Source organism: Acinonyx jubatus, chromosome A1, assembly GCF_027475565.1.
Source record: "Acinonyx jubatus isolate Ajub_Pintada_27869175 chromosome A1, VMU_Ajub_asm_v1.0, whole genome shotgun sequence".
Classification (NCBI taxonomy): domain Eukaryota; kingdom Metazoa; phylum Chordata; class Mammalia; order Carnivora; family Felidae; genus Acinonyx; species Acinonyx jubatus.
The window spans coordinates 14162868-14186971 of record NC_069380.1 but is presented as its reverse complement, the minus strand read 5'-3'; the positions used below and the strand labels follow the sequence as shown (position 1 = coordinate 14186971).

The following is a 24104-nucleotide window of genomic DNA, read 5'->3' as shown; positions in this document are numbered from 1 at the left end:
AGTATTCTTTAGGATAGTCTAGAAATGGGAAAGACAGCACCGGGAGCCACAGTCCAGTAACCAAGTGATAAAGACCTGAACTAGGGTGATGGTGGTGGGTATGACAGCAACACATGTGAAAGATACCAGGAAAGAATGAGAATCCACAAGACTTGCTGATGAACAGAGCATGGGGATAGTAGAGAAGGAGCAAAGGGCAAAGAAAGAACTCAATAATGGCTAGGATGTCAAGTCTCTGAAATTATAACAATGACTCACGTCAGTGATAGAAACAAGGGGAGAAATGAGAGACGCACTTCTCAAGTAAAGCTCTTGACTTCTCCTAAAGAAGAAGGAGGTATAACAGTATAACAACAAGAGGAGAACAAGGGCATCAGTTTGGAAAATGTCCACCAAGAAATAGAAAATGACGATGAAGAACCAACAGAGGTCAGGATTGGAGGTATAGATTTGTGACACATCAACACAGAGATGAGCATTCAAGTTACATTACATCAGACAAGAAGTAGCTAAACAGTAATACCTGTATATAAAGGGTTTGAGGAGAAAGAGAAAGGGGAGTCAAAAGTTCACGGTCAAAACTCAGTGAGGAAAGAGGTGTAACAGAATAATGAACGGAGGTAGTGAGTAGAGCATCAATTAGGTGCGTGGATGCCAAAGTCAACAAAAAGTGGTTTCAAGCCCGAGCCCCAAGAGTGGGCCTTAATTAACTTTTCTAAGGTTCACTTTCTTATCTCCAAAAATGAGATAGTAATACCTACCTCTCGGAGCATTTACGACCTACTGACGTGTTACATAGTTGTTTCCTTGCTTGTATATTTGTTCACTTAATGTCTCCCCACTGGAATTTAAGCTCCATTGTCTACCCTCAACTGTTTTCAGCTCTTTAGAAAATGAGCTATTAATTAGATGCTTCCTTGCTATTTATCAGCTGTGAGCCCCAGATGCCAGTTCTGGGACCACAGGAAAAATCCCACTCAAACTCTTGCTGCACAAAGTTTTTAGCACAGGGCCTTCCTTGCACAGAATAATTAATAGTAACGTAATAGCTAATATCACCCCTTTTGTGAAGAGAATAAAATTTCAAAAAGGAGGGAGAGGTCAATGATGTCAAGACGTCGTTAAGATTTGTGAATTATGTTACGACTTTTAAGTAACAGTATCCATAGCCTTATGACAAACGGAACATTCAGCAGAATTAACTGGTTATCTCCTTTCATTCCTTCTTTCTCTCCTATTATTTCTCTTTACCCATCTACCCCTATTCCCCTCCCTCCCTTCCTTCCCACCAACAGGTATTTATTGAACACTCATTTATAAGTCAGACACTGCTTTAGATTCTGGGTATGCAGCAGTGAAGAGACAAAACCCTTGCCCTTATTAGGAGCGTAGATTTAAATTGGGGGAGTGAGACATTAACCATGAAAGTAAAAACATATGTTAGACAGTGATCAGTGATAGGGGGAAAAGAAGGCAGAGGGGGGATGGAGAGAGTCTGTGTGGGGATATATTTCATTTTTAGGTAGGGTAAACACCTAAAGGGCGTGAGAGAAAATGTCATGCAGATACTGGAAACAGAGGGAACTCCACACAGAGGAACCAGCAAGTGCACAGGCCCTGATGTTAGTGGGTGCCAGGGTGGCAAGTGAAGACAGAGCAATGGTGACAGTAGTGGGCAATGGTGTCAGAAGGTTAAGCTGGGAGAAACAGAATGGCAAGGTGCTGATTGTAGGGCTAATATGGGTTTAGATTTTTACTCTGAGATGGGAAGCCGTTAGGGAATTCTGAATTTAAGGGTGGCATGATCTGGCCTTCATTTTAGACAGATCTCTCTGGTTGCTATGTCGAGAAAAGAATGTAAAGGGGTATAGCAAGAATGAGATAAGGAGGAAAATCAGGACACTTTCTTGAATAACTAACAACACACATAAGAGATGATGGTGACTTGACCAGGACTGAAGCTGTAAAGTTGGTGAGAAGTTATCACACTCTAGAGGATTTGCCGATGCACTGAACGTGGGGTATGAAAGCAAGGGAGGAGTCACGGATGGCAGCCAACATTTTTGCCTTTTTTTCCCAACTGGAAAAAAGGACTGCTGTTTGCTGAGCCATGGATGACTGCAGGAGAAGCATGTTGGAGAGCAGGTGCTAGGTTTGGATATGTTATGTTTGACACACGTGTTACATATGTGAGAAGATGTGGAGGGGGGGACAGCTGGATAAATGAGTTTGGAGTTGAGAGGAGAGGTCTTGGCTGAAGCTATACACTTGAGAGTCATCAATGTACTTATTTTATTAGAGGTAAGGATGAATAATCATTCACTCATTCAACCACCATGGAGTATCTGCTCTATGCTACTGAAACAACCAGCAAAATTCACAAATTCTTCCATTGGGAAGTACAAAACAGATGATACACATTTCATTATTCACTCAATAAATATTCACCTAAGCACTATGCTAGTTAAGCTCAGGAGTCTAGAGACAGAAAAAGCTGGGTGTGAATCCTAGTTCTGCAGTTATTGTATGGACTCGGGTAATACAAGTTAAAAAAGTTTAAGCTTTTTATGTGTATTCATTTATTTAATCCATTTACCAATGATGTAGATATTATTACCCCTATATTACAGAAGAGAAAATAAACTTAGGATAAGTTTAGTGTAATGACTAAAAGAGTGGGCTCTAGAGTCTGGATTCAGAGGGGCTGGCTGAACAGTTTCAACTCTGCAAATTCCTAGCTCTGAAAGCTTAGAAATTCCTTGACTTCTCTGGGCCTCAGTTTCCCAACAATGAAACGACAACAGCAGGATCTGCGCCCTAGTGCTGTTCAGAGGATAAAGGTGCAGTGATACACAGATCGAGTACCTAGGACAGTACCTAGCACATAATAGGAACTCAGTACTAATTTTATCAGCCCATTCTTTGTCTCATTTAGAGATGTAAAAATTAAAAAAAAAAAAAAAAAAAAGATGTTCTTGAAGAGCAAGCAATAACAATGACCTGCGACTTTTTCCTTCAATGTTCTGAGACATGTTATTTGAGTGTTTAAGGTGACGTTCAGGCAGTGGGTTAAAGATGAGGAAGAGGACTGCCTTAAGTTGAGGCGTACAGGTAAGAATCGAATTTCTCAGAGGCACCATTAAATATCTTGTAATGAAAATCAGGGAATCACCAAATGGTTCCTAGGTCAGTACTTAGGCAGTGGAGCTGGTGATTTAACTAGTTTAGGTATCTCAGTGTATCTTGCCCTGAACGTATTTATTATCTGGGCTCTCAAGTAAGGTGAATTGTAAGTACGTACTGGGATCACTAGATAAAAGTAATAACTCAACAATGAATTATGCTATAGTTTCTAGGCAACAGGAGAATGAATAGGACATAAGCTACAAAACCCACATACCTGAAGAGACTTCGGTGTCTTATTTACTGAGCGTAAGGCTTTAATTAAGTTACAGCCTTCTTGTGCTGGCAATTGTGTCTGTCCTCATTCTAGTATGCCCTCCGTAAGCTACCAGATCTTACCCTGCACAACAAAAGTGCCACTCACTGAAACAGTTATAACAGGAAAGGAAAGCAAGTTGATAGGATTTAAAGTGTTACAGGCCACTGAATCAGTGACTACTTGGTGAGGGCATGCAGAGAAATGTCATTCTCAACACCGCTAGTGCTGGGAAGCCATTGGTAAGGAAACAGTTTTGAAACATGAAGGTTATTCATAAGGACTTTTAAAAAGCTTCTGATTTCCTTAGGAAACCTAATTCAGAAAATAGGGATCTTCCATTAGTGATCTTCAATTATTTTCCTTGCAGGTTCACTTCCCAGTGGTACATTTTTTTAAAGAGGTTCTTACCACTTGCTATCCGCTATCCCCTTATCTGCTCACCGGTGCCATAAACTTTTTGAGATACAAACAGAAACAGAAGATGGCGAGGAACTGGCAGTCCCCTACACTCTGGGGACTAACAAATACTACCAACTTTTACTCTGAAACATTTTTCTCAGCATTTCAAAAACCTGATTTATTTTTGATAATTAGATGCTAATTGAGACAAACATAAAATTAGGTGTTTGAATTAGAGGCTAGTTCAGACAAACATAAAAATCGAGTGGCTCTACCAACAAGGTGCTAGCAAAAATTAGTGGCGGAGATTATGATTTGGAGAATTCTTCGGAATCAGACAAGAACAGAAGAATAAATCATTTAGAGAATTAGCTGTGTACCAGGCTTCATTAGGTCTAATTATCCCCCAAATATGCTCAGCAAAATGCACTTGGGTCAGCTGGGACCGACACACAATAAGGGTGGGCAAGTTATAAACTCCTCAAAGCGCAGAAAGAGTTCATAAAACAACTGCCTGTGCATTTAGATTCATGTGATAACACCTCTTATTGCATAAGCCACCAGATGAAGCAGATGGGATGTTTCTTTTGTAAAAAACACTGGTCTTTCTTACTCTCCATTTAAGACACAAACCACGGGAAAGCCAAATCTGAGGCAGGCTCTCCGTGTGTCTTACCGCCTAGATGACACAGCAATAGTAAAGAACATATTAATGAAATACTCTCATATAGGGGAAAAAAACCCGTGGCAAATAAAAACATGAGCTTACACTTAGAGAAGTTTAAGGCTTTAAAATAACACATCACACAAAAAGTTTTTTCTTTTTTTACAACCCACAGTACATTTTATCGAAATACTTAATATTGGTTACCTTTTACTACTTAATCTTCTGAGTATGTTTTTCCAGTAATATATTCATTACTTAAGGAAAGTTTCTTTAACTGTACCAATTCACTCTGGGTTACTGTATCTATTTAGATTTAGGCATTGCTTTTGAAGAAAATAATGGGAGTAGGCCCTGATTGGTGAAACTACTTTAGCTTAATAAAATTATTTTTACACTGACATTAACTTATTAAATATATCAGTCTTAAAAAGCATTTGCCTCTCTTTATATTCAGTTATTTAGTAACTATTAGTATCAAAAATGATTCCCAAAATATTGGTGGATCAATATGAAAATTATTCCAGTAACATTGTAACACTCTATGAACACATTTACATTAAAAATTTATTAGTTTTTCTCTGCATTGTTCAGGCATATGGGAAACTTATAGATTCCATTTGCAGACAAAAAGTGGTTGGCAAGGAAAAATTGATAAATACTTCAAAATATATAAAGTACACTTTATACCAAATGGGGCTTATTTGTTACATATTTTGATAAAGCCATGAAAAACTAGGATTAGGATTTCAAATGTTTAGCAAAAAATTCCACAAAGGTTCTGGAATATTTAGTGAATTTAATCTATCCATATATCTTAGGTGGATTAGCCTCTATATATACCTAGCTGAACAAAAATAGATTCATTATAGTAAAATTCGATTTTGCTATGAACGTTCTATATGCAGCCTATAATAACTTTTAAGAAGGAACTGTTATGCCTGTTAATTCTTATTCTAAATAATAATATACAACTTGACCATGATAAGTCAAGTCATGGAAAAACAGCTAAAAATGGTAAGATAAAATGAGTTGGATAAATAAAACAGTCATGTGCTCAGGACTCCATCATATGTTTAAACAAATGTGATATTTGGTGACATCCAGCTGAACATTTGTCAACAGGGTTATGGAGGTACTCCATAAAGTGAATATGACCATGTTTCACTTAACAGAGGCCTCTCCACTCTACATTCACCAATCTACTCTGGGGGTAATAAATTTAGGCAACACACTTGAAGAAAATGATGTATGAGAATGGGTCTTAAATGGTGAGGTGACTTAAAATATGCTATTGGTGTAATGGCTGAAGGCGAGAGCATATTCAATTTGATATTTTAAATGCTGAATTTAAAGGACTTCTTTTTTGTATACTTTTCTTCTAATTTTTTTTTTCTTGAGAGAAAGAGAGAGAGAGAGAGAGAGAGAGCAAGCTGGGGAGGGCAGAGAGAGAGGGAGAAGGAAGTGCCAAGCAGGCTCCGAGCTGTCAGCAGAGAGCCCAACACATGGCTCTAACTCATGAATTGTGAGATCATGCCCTGAGCTGAAACCAAGAGTGGGATGCTTAACTGACTGAGCCACACAGGCACCCCTAAATGACTTATTTCCGTTAAAGGAATAAGGCTATAGAGAAGACACCAAAAGGTGATAGATTTAAGGAGAAAAGATTTGGGTTCAGTATTAAGAAGAGCTTTCTGGGGCACTTGGCTGGCTCAGTCCGAAGAGCATGTGAGTCTTGATCTCGGGGTCGTGAATTCAAGCCTCACATTGGGTGTAGAGATTATGTAAATAAAACTTAAAAAGAAGAAGAAGAAGAAGAAGAAGAAGAAGAAGAAGAAGAAGAAGAAGAGGAAAGAACTTTCTAACAATTAGAACTGCCTGTAAGTGTATATCTGAGTAGGTAATGGATTTCTCATTAGTGGAGGTAAAGGTAGAGGCGGGATGACTATTCCTTAGTAATGTTGTAGAGAAAACTCAGGCAGTTAGTGAGGAGGGTTACCTTATGTTCTCCTCTAAAGTTCTGGTATAAAGTATATGGCTTTTGGAGTAGAATTAGTTTCTTCCTCCCAGCACTAATTGCATGATATAGCTTATAATATGGTCACTGTAAATTCTACCTAATTTTTATACGTAGTGAAATACAACTTACTAAGCATTAGTACCGGTTAGTAATTATAAACAGAATTCTATAATTAAAACATATAAAGATGGAACATTTACAACACGGACAGACGTATCATTGATAAAAATCCCTATACTGTAGTATCTGTACCAAATAAAAATTTGGTAAGGAATGAAAACAATCGGCATTCCAACAGCTTTCATTGAAACAACTGTATGTAAGTTCATGATAAAAGGGAGTTTTCAACGTGTCTTAAACTGAAAGATGTACAACATTGCGGCTTGTATAACCCACTGATGTCACAGAGTAAAATTATAGGTATAAAAAAAGTATATGGATGTTTTATTCAAGTTAATTGCTGAATTGTTTCTCTTCATCATTTTCATAAAGGTATATCCCATTAATTTAACTTTTATAATGAAACTAGTTAACAGTACATGTGATACTAAATAGTTTCTCCCTATGTAATAGATGAACACATCATTGTCGTAAAATAAAAACTTATAAAAAGTGCCTCACTATTTACTCAATTGAAGCCCTCCTAAAAAGAACTTACTCTTTAAAACTCATCAAACTATCATATTCGTAATGTAAATGCAAGCCTCGTAGTTTCTTTTCAGAATAACATCTATCCTAGTAGCAGTTGCCGAAAATTATCTCTGGGTACAGACAGGACATACACGCACGCCCCATGCCTCCATGCAAACGTATATGCCTCTGCGATACACAAGTCTAGATGCTGCAGTGCTAAAAGCAGCTGCAGGCAGACAAACCTCGTTCTGTAATTACTTATGCGACCCTCGGTAACACACTTAACCTTTCTAAACCTCAGTCTCTCCCTGTAAATGGGAACTAATATTTGTTGTGAAGATTAAATGTGATCAAATACTCATGAAGTCTTGGTCCCCCTTCCATATCACCCGTTTCTCTCAAGTCATAGAAGTATTTTAAGTTTCAAGTGAATTAATGCATATAAAAGTCTTTTGTAAATCTAAAAGAACGTTGCAATTGTATTATCTCATTTAACAGGCAATTTAACCCCCCGCATTACATCATGGTTAACAGCGTTCATTACTGTTTTGAAAAATCCATGTAGGTGTATGTATCAAAATATGACAACAAGTTTCTATACAACAAATTAGAAACCTAAAACAGAAGCTCAAGTTTGGAAATAGGGAAAACAATCGTTAACAATAATTATTCTCTAAATCATTTTGGAACAATCCACAGAGTTTTAGGGAAATGATATAAAAATTTATCCAGAACAGGCTGGGTCTATACACCCGGCAGGAGTACAGACGTTTTACCACTCAGGTGAAGATAAGGAGAGAATACATTTTTTCTCTCAAAATTCCACCAGCCTATTTTGTAGCCTAAACAATACTGATAATTCTCTCAGTAATTCACACTACCTGAGTTATATGCGGAGTTCAAATATACACTCTCATGCTGCTGTAAAGTATATTTTACCTAGAGTTTCTCATTTAAGAATATTACGGCCTTCACGGATAAAGCCATGTAAATTATACAAAAATTGGAAGAATTTTTAAAAAGTGAGTCTGCGATTTGATCTTGTCCTGATTTTTGTTTTTTAAAGATACAGATATTGAAAATCACAGCTGATAATTTCATTCTGACATGAGTTTAAAAGGTTAAGTTACTATCTGAAGAAAGGTAATCTGGTCGCCTTTCACAGCAGCCTGCAAGCTTTGCAATCTGCATAGAGAGGGGCATTTGTCATCATTAGCTGAGCTGTGACAGCTGGCACCCAGGGTGTCCCAGAATCAAGAAGTGGCAGAGAGACTCTTGGTTTAGGTTGCCATTAAGTGTAGGAGGTTTCTTGAGGATCAAGTATATTTTATAAAAAGCTTTGTGATGTAACTAACAGCAGTGAACATATTTGAATTTTCCGTAACATGGATAATACGATGATAGCACATAGTTAGCAGGTTGCCTCTAGTCAACAAGATGCCGGATGCCGTATGAATAAACATCCACTGCCTGCCACTTAGAGAGCGAGAATTGTCTGCAGTACCCAAATAGCTCTGGCACACTGTTTCTCTCAAGGTTGGATCGGGGTGATCAACGATTAAGTACACTCAAGGCAACAGAATGAAGATGGAGAGAATAATTCTCAGTGATATTTTAAATTTGGTTGTAAACAGTTCATAACGTCTCAGGAGTGAGCTCGACTACACACCCATTAGAGGACCCATCCTTTCGAGAACATGAATACGAAAATTAAAATCATTCACACAGATGCAATCCTCTAACCGTCCGCGGTGTCTACAATCAGTAATAAGTATTTAAAAATAATCCTCGGCCCAAGTTTAAAATCAGAATCTTCTTACCAATTGAAGGTTACTAATTGTGGGCCTGAAACAGTTGTGGTTCATATGGCCAGAAAAGAATTGCTAAAACTAACATTTTATGAATGTTTGTCTTGTTCGTGCAAAACCGTATAAAGCAAAAGAAAGTTTAAGTTAAAAAATAGGTTGATCAGGTCTTTGAAAAATAAGTATGCTACAACCCCTTTAAAAAATCATCAATGTTTGCAAACATAATCAATAACACTAGGTTTTATATTATTATGTAAACTAGTTTTCCACAAATAAAACTAATTTTTGTGTTAATGTAAAATCTATGCAAATACATGCAGTCATTTATCAGGAAAGCTGACAAGCATTCCATATTGGAGGGGAAATGAAACTGCCTCAAGAATAGAGGCAATTAATTATTTCTGTATTTTTTCTTCTTCTGTCTTGAGGCACAAAAGTTATCCATCCAGTTAAAATAGCAAATGAAATAAAGAGATTTTTTTTTTATTTAAACACATATGGCTTTTGCCTGCAATACTGATCACCACAAGGTCTACAGATGCCCGTGGCTAAATTGTACACTGGCAGATGTACACAGGGGAAAACTGTGCTAATGCAGCGTGGAGAGCAAAACAAATGAAGAACTGAATTTGCTAGTAAAAGAAAAAAAAAACACAACAAAAAGCAAAACCCCAAAACCAGAAAAAAAAAACCCTAAAATTCTCCCCCCCCCAGAGAGTTATGCAATTTGCTTATCAAATACAGGTTCAGGTTGCACAAAAAATTTAACCATTGTCTTTGCAAGAAAGCAGAAAACAATTTTAAATATATGAAAGTGTTTTTATGGATACACACACATATTAGGTATGTGAGTGATGGAGCTAAGTATATTTGTATTTACATGGACAGAATGGCTAGCAATGTTTAAACTTCTCATTCACAATTAAAATCTTATGATATTCAAAACTGCCACAGTGGATGTGTCTGGATAAATACTGTTAGAACTTCCAGTTATTATTATTTTAAAAGTCTATTTAGCCTCAGTCTCTTAAGGTATTATTGAAAACTGTATAGGTTATCATGGAATAAACTTGCAGTGTGATATTACATCCTGGTGGCAAGAATCCTATATTTAGTAGCTGTTTCCTTTTAACAGGTTAAAACAAATGTATACAGGCCAATTCAATCTTTTATTATCTGAAATACTGGGGATGTCTGTGTGTGTGTGTGTGTGTGTGTGTGTGTGTGTGTGTGTGTACACAGCCTGCATGCACAGGCTATTTTGCAAACCATAAAAAAGAGTATACTTTCTAAAAATGGCTTAAGATTATTAAGAAAGCAATAACTTCTTTCTTAATAGGGCTGTAAGCATGCATAACATTAAAATTTGTATTGTAATTGCCAAATAAAAATATAAAACAGAAAGCATTTAAATAATTTTATATCTTGGGGAAAGAAACAGAAGATTAGTTGTATGTACTATTCCAAGTTGTAAAAAGGCAAAATACTTCAAAGAGCATCGTTGTCAATGAACATGTCTGCTCTCCTATAATTTAAGAATTCTTTGCTTGGAGTCTTTATAGCCATCTAAATTTCAATGACAATGTATATTTATATAAAATTAGGATTAGAGGTATATGTTTCAAGAATGTATATATATTAATTAATATTAGCTCTAATAAACTCCTTGGCCTTGTCCCCCACCACTCAAAGGGAGGATTAATTTACCGAAATATAATGTACAATGTAATTTAAATGCCGAGAGATTTATTTCCCCAGTGACATAAAGCTAGTGACATTACCAATATGCCTCAAATGTTGCTAACTTACATAAGGAATCCCTGTTTCTCAATACATATTTTGACGTGCAAACTATAAGCTATATTCATAAGTCCAATACGTACATTCATACCAACGTAAGAAATCTTAGCAGTTCCTTTGAAAAATGAATCTTTTACCAAGCGTAAAGGTGATATACATTAAATTCAAACAACCTTCAGGTCAAACAAAAATTGTAAGCCTATTGTTTATCTCTCTGAAGTATCATTTCATACTCTGCCTCTACGTCAGTGTGATCTGATTAAAACTGGCCTTAAATTAGAAACATGATAAAAATAAATAATTTCTAGAGGAATAAAAATAGATTTACAATCTAAAGATTTTTTGAGAGAAAAGTAAAACACCCAGATACTTATAAATGAATCACAGAATTTATGAATGAAAAAATAAAATAGGGGCATGAGGAAACTTGTGGCAATGGAAATATTCTGTTGGTGCCAGCATGATATGACTATATATTTGTTAAAATTCACAGAATGGCACATTCATGGGGAAAAACCATAGAAAAGGATAGTTCTGTACACAAAATACACATCAGTAAACCTGGCTTCAATAATAAAAAAATAGAGTTCACATAAAAATCAAATAAAACTATACTTTCTACTTCATTGGTTTCAAATTTTCTTATTAGAAAGACTATGTCTTACAAACTCTGTGCTCTTCATGCTTTTGATTTGATCTAGATGTGTAGACAATAGGAATAAACATGTAGACCAGAAAGTATTAACTACTTATGAATACTTCTGACTTGATATTTTTGACAAACATGGAAAATTGGGCTTTTTAGAAATAATACGTACTTGTATACTAAAATGTGTATTATTAGAAGAGTGAAAATAATCACACATAGGTGGAAATGAAATCATTCTTTAGGTGGTGTATTCTCGGATGTTCGTAATCTCTACGTGTAAAAAAAAAACGATAAAGAAAACTCCTATTCATAAACTCATTTCCTTCATTTTCTATAAAGCACTTATTTATTATATAAAAAAATATATATGATAAGAAATAATAGTTTTTTTATTCAATGTAATTATTCTCTTAAATTATTACTCCTGTTGCTAATCATTAAAAAAATAATAAATCCTGCTTTAGAGGAATTGCTTCGTTCATGAAAAAGCAAGCTCCAAAACGCTAAATTAGATCTAGAAAAGGTTATTTTAGACATGCAATCACTGAATGTTGATTATCTCTATACCATACTCTAGCCTCAAGGTCATGTTGAATATTTCCAGTGGCTTAATCACATACAGTATGGGACAGTAATGAGAGCTATGCAGTCCTGGATGACCCACTACAGATGTACAGATTAAGACACTAATCACATTTGATTCCATTGTTTTCTCTAAGTGCAATAAAACGCAAATGTGCTAAGAGTACCAAGGTTGTGGTCATATACACAAATGTCAGTAAATCCACGTGAATTATGGGTTAAGGAATACCTAGTTTTCATATATTCGTAAAGAAAAGAATCATGTGAGTCCATTTATCTTGCCAGAATATTCCTATAATATCCAAAGGAAAAATAGAGGCTGAAATCTAACAAAATGAATTCGAATTTTCTAGATTATAAAGATTAACAGTGACTTTCTGAAGGGTCTATGAGGAACTGGAACATTGTAATCAACACTTCCTACATAACACTCAATAAATAAATGATTGACCCCAATATCCTTAAATTTCTGGAAAGAGTAAAGAGATCACATTCTATTTTGAGCAATAAGAATATATTCTGGTTGATAACCCTCCACCCCCCCAATTTTTCAGTTCATAGATGCAACTTAAAACATCCTACACCAATATGTACACATTCAAATGAAGTGAGGAAATGGACAACTGTCTGAATAACCCAGTCCTCCCATTTTCTTTTTTCTGCCCAGAGAAAGGCTTTGGTTGGAATTACCCAGAATGACTGCAAATCCGCAAATCTAGTAGGTACACTTCTAACTTCCATCTTTAATCTCAAAGTTACTTTCTTTTCAACATTTATTAGCACCAATAACAAGTTTACTAAGCAACACTGTACGGAAGAAAAGTACACCCCACAACAAATGTTGACTAGCTGATGTGCACTAGAGGGATGAGGAAAAGTGAGGCCATAGCCTTGATCATTCAAGTGAAGAATTAAGGAAATAATTTTTTTTAAAAAGCTTCAATTATCAGGATGCTCTCTGGTTGAAGACATAAAATAGGGTCTAGATTGTGCCAACAGTGACCTCAATTCTCGGCTTCACCGTTTCATAAACCTGATATTAAAATATGAAATAATTGTTTTAAGAAATCATGGAAACTTTTGAAGCTCTCAAGCTATTTTGTTTCAAGTGTTCTTATACGAGGAGTCACAACAAGAAGAAAGGTATAGATGCCATCAAATTAGATTACCAGAAAAACTGCCTCTATTTTACTTTATTTAATGTGACACATAGAGAAAACCCTGCACAAATATCTGTCTTTAATTTCTCTAGTGTAAAAAAAGAAATATATTGTGTCTGGCAGAATGAAACAGATGAAATAGCCTGGGTGCATTTAAAAAACGAAGTGGGGGGAGGTAGAAATCAGATGCATACAATGAGCCTTCAAAGCCACTCCAGCAGTAGGGATAAATAATTTAATAAACTCAACTTCATATTCTTTTTATCTCCCCAGTGTAATAAGCACATATTAAAAAAATAAAACTTTAAGTTCATGAATACTTGCGAATAGAATAGCAGCCAGCAGATATAAAAAACACAAAACAATATCTATGTGAGCGTTTAACATGTATATGTATATTCTCTAACAGACACATTTTTCCAGATGAAAGGTCACAATTGCTTAAATTCATGAACATGTAATTCAAATTTAAATTAGTTTTTTTAAACACAGAAGCCTTGCATTCCTGCATTTCTGCATTTCTCAAGGTAATAGTTTTTCTTTAAACCTAATAAGGTGACTATTTACACATTACATTGTGTATGCCATACAAATTAAGTAGGATTACAGAAGGGGGAATAAGTTACTTAGGAAACAGGACCTCAGGAAAAATTATTTTGCCATCGTTATTTTGAATGTTTTGAAACGTTAAGGACCATAATATTTAATTGTTTTGTATTCATTAATACCACTAAAATTTATGATAATGGTGTGTGGGTGACTTTTTTGGATTCTTTTCCTAAATGATACACTTTAAGTCAAGGCTGCCTAGTAACCTAAGTAAATGAAATGAAAAAGTCAAGCCAGTTAGACCTTAAAATCCCAAATATCATTCAAATGTAAGCATCTCAAACTATCATTAAATCATGAGATTCTTGGCTTTTTTTCCTTTTTCCTTCAATTAGGTCAGTTTTCTTCAATTATCATTCTATTATTAGCTCACGTCAAAGATGACTCCATAGCAAAGCACTGAAAACAATTCAGCATTTATATCCTAAAGCATTGGACACGCACAAGCTTTTACTCTAGTACTAACTACTAAGATTATATTTATAGTAAAAAAAAAAAATAATACAAGACTGAAATCATTAGAGTTGTTTTATAACTTCTCACATAAGTAAATAAATTGATTTCAAGCCATCCCCAAGTAGTAAATAATCATTTGAAATAACTAGTTCAATAGGTCAAGTGATATTTCACAAAAAAATCTTATAAAATAACTAAGTTGCTCCTACAAAACTACCTCCAAAAACGCGGCTGAATTACATAAATGTATACTATATATTGTAAATTCTTCTCCATAGGTCATTTCCTTAAAACAAAAAAAAAATTAAGGGATAGAAAACACACTCCTCGGATAGTTTAATTTTCCCTTCAACAATGAGAGGTGTCTGAGATCACTGAAAGGATTCAGCTACAGAAGGCAATTCATTTCACGTGTTCAGTGTGATAGAAAATCACTGTGTTGCAGCAACAAGCAGTACTTGCGCTCGAGTATTATTCTAGGGCGCCCAGTTCACCTACAGTGATAACAGCGGGTGGGTGAATCCTGTGTTATGTAAATCACTGTCAGCTCCCAGCGTCAAGGGTGCTGGGGGAAGCAGCTCGGAAAACACAGTCCCGGCGTCCTTGGAACTGAATGACTTCACTTGCCTGGAACATTCTAGGACTAACGACTTTCTTAGTCCTTTTCTCACCATCCATTTTTCTTCTTCAAAGTGCAAATCGTTAGTGAAAAGGCCCCGGTTACACCAATTAGTTTGCACAAAGTGCTTCGGTGTTTAGCTTCGCTTTAACCCAATTAAGCCGCACAGCGAGCCCCGAAGATGCGCCACCTGCGCGCTTGGCTCCAGCGAGGCCGGCCGGGCGCCCCTCGCGTCCCTCGCGTTAGACCCACCCGGACCGCCGCGCCACGGTCCCCCCACACGACCCCGGGGCCTCCGCGTCCCAGGCCGCACGTCCTCGGCGGCCGGGGTACTTGCAGGTGGCTCAGCAAATCGAGGGACGAGGTCCTGGCCGAGCAACTCTGGTCCGCACCCAAGGGACAGAGCGCTGGGCGCAGGGGCCCGCGGCCGCCGACGAGAAAGCGCGGGGCTAGGCTGCGGGCGCACGTGGGCCCGGGCGACGGCGGGGCTGAGGGATGCGCGGGCAGAGGCCGTAGCCTGGAGCGGACGGGGAGAAGCCGAGGACACCGAGTAAGGCTTAGAATAACGCGCACGCAGGAGAAAAAACCCCACGGAACAGAGAGAGGAAAGGAGGCTGGCTTGGAAGTGCGGAGCAGCGGGAGAGAGGGGACAGACGCTGGGTGAGGGCCAGAGGCGGCTTTTCCCCTGAGACCAAGGCGCATCTTCGCCTTCTTGGCCTCGGGTTCTGCGGTTCGGATTTGCCTCCTCTTCTTCCTCTTCCAACTGCCAAAAGGTAGCAATGCGTTCACCCGCAGAGCCTGCAAAGTGGGGAGGGGCTGTTCGCGTGTTCCCAGTCCCTGCTCCCCAGGGAATGGAAGGTTCCTGGGGAATAGAGTAGATGGATGCCATGAGCCCCAAATCTAATATATTGTTTTAAGCTAAATCTGGAACCTATCACTCTTGGATAAGGAGAAAGGAAATAATAGGTGCCTTTGTGATGCTTGTACCTGTGCAAAAAAAAAAAAAAAAAAAAAGAAAAAATCAAAAGCTCAGGTAAAAAGTGGGAGCCCTGAACAAGATCTTGTTGAAAGTGGCTCTGAAAGAAAGTGCCTACAAACCTGTTACCAGGAGTTACAAGATTTGGCTGGAAATATTGTTAATCTTAAAGACACGACATCTAAATTAAAGGTAGGCATTAAAAATCTGCCTGGGTTTTAAAACCACTACATAGTCCCTAAGTAGTATTTATTTCCTTTCCTGTACATGAAGGACACAATTGGTATCACCAGAAAACAAAACCAAAAACATGTTCTACATAAATCCATTCCCCCCTCCTGTATCAAGGTTCCAAAATTTGGACATGTCGATTTTTCTTTCAAAGTTTTCCAAAACGGCATTTAAATTTTAACACCCTGGATGACTGCAGATTAGTTTTCTTTTACAATCGTAACTGATTTTTCCCTCAATCAAATCACATGAAATCGTATAAAATTAGAAGTCTGTCAGGTCACCACTACGGACACTTAGGAAGGGAGGTATATCCTGAATTACACATCAATAGGCAAGCCAGAAACCCCGAGCCTGAGAATTTTTGGAACAGTTATCTGCCACTAGGTCTCATCTCTATGATCTCGCCTTCATTTCACATATTAAAACCCAGCCCACTAGGAACTCACGTTACAACAGTCTCTCGATCACACAGAGAAGTCATTTTTTAAAGCTTTCTACCAGTGCGTACAAAACTCAGTGTCCTGATTATGTTGGCAAGTCACCCGAAGTACAAAGAGGGCTGCAGTTGGGGACAGAGGGGGAGTGATCCTAAACATTTTTTTAAACATCCTAACTTAAAAGAGCAGTAGACAACGTCTAACAAAACAGTAATTTTCAGACTCCTTTCAACCACTGCAAATGAGGAAAAACCAGAGTTAAAACGCTGCATAACATTAAAACAACAACAACAGCAACATTCTGACATTATAGGAACATCCAAAAAATTACACAGGCATCAGTCCATCTAAAGCCAACTCGCACAGACGTGCAACAGCGAGCTCTCAACCTGCATTTTAAAAGACCTCCAGGATTAAGAGACGTTAATTATCTTATTCTAAATGCAAGTTAGTGACTTTGGTTTTAGAAGACCCCATCTAGTTCACTAATTGATGGATGACCATTAATACACCTGTATTTGCATTTCCGCGGTAAAAAGACAAGCAGGGCTTTTTTTTTTTTTTCAACACAGAAGAGAAGCACTTTGCCAAGTCTTTTCAAAACGTCAATATGCTTCCATTAATACCAAAGCCGAGAGATTCCTCTTGATTTCCAAAACTGTCTAGGTGGCCTGGGTGGTTTTCTGCCGGCAGCAGCCTCCTACCTTTAGTTTGTGTGCCTATATCCACGAGGGGGGATTAATTAGCCGGGTTGGAGCTGAAGGAGGCTGTCGTGACGAGCCCAGTGGCGATTGGCCGCCAGCCTGCCTGGCCCTGCCTTTATAATTTCCACACGAGTGCATCTGGGCTCTTAGACAAACCAACAGCAGCTTCTTCTGACACAGACACACGCACACTCACCCCGACACACACTCCGCACACTTTTCCTCCGTCTGATTAACAGTCCGGCAGACACGATGATTGCGGGAAGGCGTCAATAAATACGGAGAGGGCCGGTTATTTTGGCTACGGGAGGAGCTTTGCTGGGTCTCGGCGCAACTTTTGTTTTCACTACTGAGAAGGTGATCTCTCCTTGCGTTTCTCTCGCACAAGGATCCTTTAAAGGAGGAAGAAAGACCGAGAGAGGGGGGTGGGGGGGAGAGCAGGCTTTCACTTTCAGGCCGTCCGGGCTCAAAGATAAAAGGAAGGGGGGAGAGCAGCGGGCTGGGAGTCCAGCGCGGCAGCACGTCGGAGAGCGTTTGGGTGCGTTTCTGAGCGCGGCGGCCCGTTTCTCCACCGAAGTTGGCTCCAGCTCTAGCAGCCGCATTGGATCCCACAGCTTACTGCGAGACTCCGGTGTACAATCCGGATCTCTGCCCCAACATGATCGCGGCCCAGGCCAAGCTGGTGTACCATCTGAATAAATACTACAACGAGAAGTGCCAGGCCAGGAAGGCTGCCATCGCCAAGACGATCCGCGAAGTCTGCAAAGTCGTTTCCGACGTCCTGAAAGAAGTGGAGGTCCAGGAGCCCCGCTTCATCAGCTCTCTCAACGAGATGGACAATCGCTACGAGGGCCTCGAGGTCATCTCCCCCACCGAGTTTGAGGTGGTGCTTTACCTGAACCAGATGGGGGTGTTCAACTTTGTGGACGACGGCTCGCTGCCCGGCTGCGCGGTGCTGAAGCTGAGCGACGGGCGCAAGAGGAGCATGTCCCTCTGGGTGGAATTCATCACCGCCTCCGGCTACCTCTCGGCGCGCAAGATCCGGTCCAGGTTCCAGACGCTGGTGGCCCAGGCGGTGGACAAATGCAGCTACAGGGACGTGGTGAAAATGGTGGCGGACACCAGCGAAGTGAAACTGCGAATCCGAGATAGGTACGTGGTGCAGATCACCCCGGCCTTTAAGTGCACCGGCATCTGGCCCAGGAGTGCTGCCCACTGGCCGCTTCCCCACATCCCCTGGCCGGGACCCAACCGGGTGGCGGAGGTCAAAGCGGAAGGGTTCAATCTCCTGTCCAAGGAGTGCCACTCCCTGGCCGGCAAACAGAGCTCGGCCGAGAGCGACGCGTGGGTGCTGCAGTTCGCGGAAGCGGAGAACAGACTGCAGATGGGGGGCTGCAGGAAGAAATGCCTCTCCATCCTCAAAACCTTGCGGGATCGGCACCTCGAACTGCCCGGCCAGCCCCTCAACAATTACCACATGAAGACTCTGGTTTCCTACGAGTGTGAAAAGCATCCCCGGGAGTCGGACTGGGACGAGTCCTGCCTGGGTGATCGGCTTAACGGGATTTTGCTGCAACTTATCTCCTGCCTGCAGTGCCGGCGGTGTCCTCACTACTTCCTCCCGAACTTAGATCTGTTCCAAGGCAAACCTCATTCGGCTCTGGAGAACGCTGCCAAACAAACGTGGCGACTGGCGAGAGAGATCCTGACCAACCCGAAAAGTTTGGAGAAACTTTAGAGGACCGTTTCGTCAAGAGCCGAAAGGTGATTGCTCTTCTCAAAGACCTACTTCGGTGTAAACTTCCTGGTCGATTCCTATCTAATATTCCACTTGTCAGTGCAAACAATCTCTTCCTTAAAAAGGAATAACAGTACAATGTTTAGGCATCATCTCACCCACCCCTCCAAGGGGAGAAGAAGAAGTAGGGAAAGGGGAGAGAGAAAAACGCAAACCCACAAGTGTTAGGAGACTTCTTTTACAAAGGATTTCTTATCGCCCTCGAAAAGTACACAGTAACACCCGGAAAGCAACCCGGCTGTAATGCAAGACCACAGAGAACACTCTGCCCAGCTATCAAAGGATTATAGCAATCCTGGTGATTTAGGTGCATCTGTCTGTGAGTAAACACCATTTGGATATGCATCTGAAGGAAAGTGTAATGTGTATTTTGGTTTGTAACAAATATTGTGATCTCACATTGTCTTTGAACGTGTGGATGTTGGTGTCTTGTGATTTGGTGCACAGAAGTTAAATTGCCGTTTTGGATACTTCCAGACATTTTCCGCTAACAAAGATACCATTTAAAGGTAGATTTCCTCCCGGTACTTTTATCTGTCTTTGAAAGTGTCTGAACTTTAAAAAAGTTTACATTTTGTTTCAAATATAATGCTTGTTCTATTTCTAACATTCCATAAATATACTTGAAATGTTATTTAAATATATTCAAAGAAATTTGAATTCAGCTTATATAATAACGCTTGAATATCTGAATTATATATTTGAAAATGCACTTGAAATACACTGGATAACTACTTTTGTGACTTAGATTTTAATTTCTGTTGCTGGTTTTTATTTAATTAGAAGCTAATAAATGGAGTAAATAAAAGTTGTTGTGTCTCACTTTAAATTGTTTTTCTATCAAAAGATGTAACGCTTCATTTTGGAAACTGAACCCACCTGAGTATCTTAAACATTTTGAGGAGTGTGCTAATGGAATTATTAAAAATAAAACCTTAAAATACCGGAGAAAACTCTTTGTACGGCTACAGAAGCTAATGATCTACTTATAAGACTATTTCTTTCTATGACAGACAGATTTAAATCTACCCTTGAAAGTCTGCTCTTCTGGACTAGGTTCTGTAGCATTTCTGATAATATAAGGAATAAAATATGTCATGACAGCAAAGACTGTGGAGTTAAAAATCTGACTCAGAGAAAGTGAACTCAAAGTCACAATGAAAGTTTCAAAATTTGTATATGAAAACTAACTATGCTAATAAAATAAAGATTATTTCTGACCACTTTATGTCAAATCTTATTTTATGCAGTTAGTGTTCCATTAGCTGAATAAGTTAATCAGAAACCCAAAATTTATTTTTCCTTTGTAGGGCAAGCTAATGATAAAAGCATAAAGACAAACTTTAAATTATTTAAAAATCAAATACACTACATTTCAGCTCATTTTAAACATTCCATCCTTTGGGAGCCAGAAGTGTAAGAAGTCCTTTGACTGTCCTTCCAAGTATTTTAATAGTCAACAAGTGCTGAGAGCTAACCACCTACAGGCCCTAAGGTAGGCAGTTATTTCAGGTGAGGGTAGATTTTGGAGTTTCAGTTCCTCTTCTACAAATCGTGTTTTATAATACTTTATTTCTATACAAAAATTAAATACAAATAATAAAGTTCTGAATCTGTGGGAGCATTTGTCTTTGACTATTTTAGAATAATTGCTTCTGATAAAGCTTGCAAAGGAAGATCTTTTGTATACTGATGCTTGGATATCTAGCAGGACACTTGAATTCTTAACCTCAGAAAAGTTTACAAACTGCAGGGTAACATAAAAGTTAAAACAACAATCACATTGATTTGAAAAGAAAGTGCAGAGGTGTAGAGCTGTCCCAACATCAGGTTTTAAAATCTGCACAATAAGATATACTAAATAAATATTTATGCATTTCAAATTGTCCAAATATGTATCTTCTGGCATTACACCCACAGAAGAACACAAACTTTAAACATCTGATTGCTAGTATATATGACCTATACACTTGAAATCGATGCTTCTTAGAGAATTAGTTTCTCCTGCTCTTAAATTCACATGTAAAGTGCATTCTTATTTCAGGAGATGAAAAATGGATGTAATAATGGAGATGAATTTATATTTAAATGCCACCTCACCCCCCCCCCGCCAGTTTCCTTATAACCTTTTAATAAATAATAATTCACATTTCAATGTACACGTCTGGAAATTAAAAGTGATCTTAAGGTATTTCAGAAAAACCTTCCCAGTCTTCCCAAAGAGCTTGGGATGCTGTACCCCAGAGACTTTGAACAACTGGCTTAACTATCAAATCTACCCAAGTGCAGACAAAGGCTCTCATGTAGAAAGTATTAAAATGAACATGCTCTGGTAACACGGGATTTAAAATCATTAATATATTCTTCAGTCCCATAAAATAGAGCATGTGTTATTTCATTCATTTTATTTCCTATGACAAAGATGGAAACATGCTCCCCTCCCCCACTGTCATTTAAAACCAAGCAAAATTGAAAACCACTTCCTGCCACAAAGCCACCAGGACTGTTTACAGAATCACTCTAACTCACTTTCGTGTCGATCTTCTTGAAGGCAGGATCATCCTCATCTACCTCGAAGTAGATCTCTGTCGTGGTGATGGAGAGAGTCCCCTTGGCCACCACCACAGGAGCGATGAGCTGGGCTGGGGTACTGAGAACCACTGGGCCTGAAAGACAAGGGCACCGGAGTCAGGCTGAATCCCTGTGGCCCTCTCCCGCTCCCTCCCGAAGGGTGCCGCAGGTCTTTATTTTTAAAGATGTACTAAGAAAATGGTGCCTGTGGTCATGCGGCCAGCTCCTCTCGTGTGAGATAAGGTCTGCTTAGCTTTTGCACATTATCTTATAACGAGAGTAGAGATACAGAATCCTATAAAGCCCCAACAGGTCAGAATACCGAATAAGTGACCCTTAGCAAGAGAGTTGGTAACCTCCGCCTAGAAATCCCACAAATGCCCCGATTCTCCGTGGGGCACCACCGGCTTTGGGAGACCCTAGGCAGTCAGCACTGCCCCCAAAGGCCAGCCATCCGGGAAAGCCCGCTCCACTGGGTAGCGGAGTTCCCCAAGGATGGGCAGGAGGGTGTGAAGGGGTACAGGATCTGGATGTATGAATTCCACTGTACTAACTAACGGGTTTGCAACTTGCATGAAGATTCACATCGGCGTCCTAAGCCGCGCCACATACGCACGTACACACACACACACACAAGGATATTAAGTACATTTCTTATGTAGAAAAGAACAAAAATCGTAGCTGTGATTTTCACAGAGAATCAGTCAAAAGTGATGAAATTGTAAGACGCTCGAACAAGGCGATTCTCAGAAAAGCGTGCCAAAAGTGCTATTTCTCAACTTTTGAAACTAGAGAAACTAATCTTCAGGAAAAGATGTTTCAGAAAGTGTGCCTACTTCGAATTCCCTCAATCTGAGTTAATGTTGAAAATTACGTTTTAGAATATTAATTCAAAGGGGATAACTTAACTGCCCCTTTAAGATTCCCCGAAAGGGGAGGCACTCTTTGCTATCCTGTACTCAAAACACAGACATGGAACACAGAAATTATTCTTTTTTTTATTGTTCTTCTCTCTCTCTCTCTTTTTTTTTTTGTAGCAAGGGCGCCTTAAATTCCCCTCCATTCCTTCCCCCCTCCTGAAATGCACATAGTCAAACGAGTCCCCCCTCCCCCCACGCCCTGAAATGCACATAGTCAAACGAGTCACAGTCGGATAAAGGCAATAAAAAGGCAGGTTCCCTGCGGCCGCTCGGGCTCGGGCCCCTCGGCGGCGGCTCCTCGCGGTGAGACCCGCTCGCGCCGCCACCGCCGAGGCCACCGCTGGCAGGCCCGACCCGGCGGGGCCCGGGGACTGCGGGCAAGTTCACGTTCCCAGGGAGGCGTGCGCCCCGAGGCCGCTACCGTCCTGCACAAAGCCGGGCCGTTTCTGCCGCGGGAGGCACGGAGAGGGCTCTCGGCCGGCTTCGGTCGCGCCTAACCGGGTGGACAGGAAGCCAACTGCGTCAGTGTCAGCCTTCACCCCCGAGCTGACCGCCTGGGTCACACTAACGCGAAGCCCTTTCGGTTAGTTTATTGCCCTCGGTACCCCCCCGAGCCCGCACCGGGGGGTCCGGCCCCGGGGCGCGCGCGCTCCCGGCCTGGGTCCCGGGCCGCCAGTTCCCGCCGCGTAGCCAAGCGGAGTCAGGGTCCATCTCGGCTGCACAAGGTTTTTCTTTCCAAAGGGCGAGGCGGTCGATCTGAAGCGCCACTTTAAAGGCTCATCAATCTTAATCTAGGTTGCTCAAGTAATTATGCCCGAATCTCTTGTACGATTACAAGTGGATTTGGGTTTCTATTCCCCAGGCCCTCCTTTGTGTTTATTGGAGGGTCTGTGCGCGCGCTCCGCGGCGCCTGCGGCCTCCCGCGTCCTCCTCGGAATCCCCCAACGCTCGGGCCGGTTCGAACCGCTCCCTTAACCCTTGAGCCACCAGGACGCTCCAGTGGATGACACTTTTCCTATTTCCTTTCTGGAAAGATCTTGACTGGAGGCTTACTCTCGACTGGGGCGAGGTGAGAAAGAAGGTGATGTGACTGACATTGAAAACAGTGCCTTCTTATACATCGTTGGGCCTTGCTAAAACCTTACAAAAGTCGTCATGCTATATATACAGCGAAGCCTAGTGACTTCTGGTTTAATAGAGGTTTCTGGCATTTGGAGACGAAGAATGGTCAAAAACATTTAAAATGGCGAACTATTCCTTTTTCTTAAAGAGTAATTTAACATATTCAAGCAATTAAATTGGGAGAAGTTGAAAAAAAATCACAAAACACATTATCAAAACCATATACAGTGATTTACTGAAATATATTACGGATTCTAAGTACACGTCTCCGTGAACTTTTCACAGGGAACACATTCTCTCTACTGGATTCTCTGCGTTTCTGAAAGGACACTGCGCTTGCCTCTGCTTTTACTCCAATCTGATTCCATTGAACTGAGATTTTCTGGGGGTTTATAAAAGGACTTCGAACTGGTTCTTCTTTCAGAAAGAGGCGTCATGAAACATTCAGCCTTAATAGTGTGTCATTTTTACCCCTGTCCTTTGGAAATCTCCAATTACAAC

General features: G+C 40.0%; 2 protein-coding genes across 12 annotated transcripts in view; one reads left to right on the top strand and one right to left on the bottom strand.

Moving 5' to 3' along the window:
• Window positions 1–24104, bottom strand: part of NBEA (neurobeachin) — a 676718-nt gene that overhangs the window by 182568 nt on the left and 470046 nt on the right. For all 11 annotated transcript variants that reach the window (XM_053214308.1, XM_053214315.1, XM_053214324.1 and 8 more), the window contains one exon: window positions 21520–21656. In XM_053214308.1, coding sequence (XP_053070283.1) covers window positions 21520–21656 — 137 coding nt within the window. The remainder of the gene's footprint in view (window positions 1–21519; window positions 21657–24104) is intronic.
• On the top strand, window positions 17332–20737 carry MAB21L1 (mab-21 like 1). The gene has a single exon (XM_015070986.3). The coding sequence runs from the start codon at window positions 17851–17853 to the stop codon at window positions 18928–18930; it is 1080 nt and encodes a 359-aa protein (XP_014926472.1). The 5' UTR covers window positions 17332–17850; the 3' UTR covers window positions 18931–20737.

Bases quoted from the DNA above. Each gene is read 5' to 3' on its own strand.
- MAB21L1 (XM_015070986.3), top strand. From the start codon at position 17,851: ATGATCGCGGCCCAGGCCAAGCTGGTGTACCATCTGAATAAATACTAC.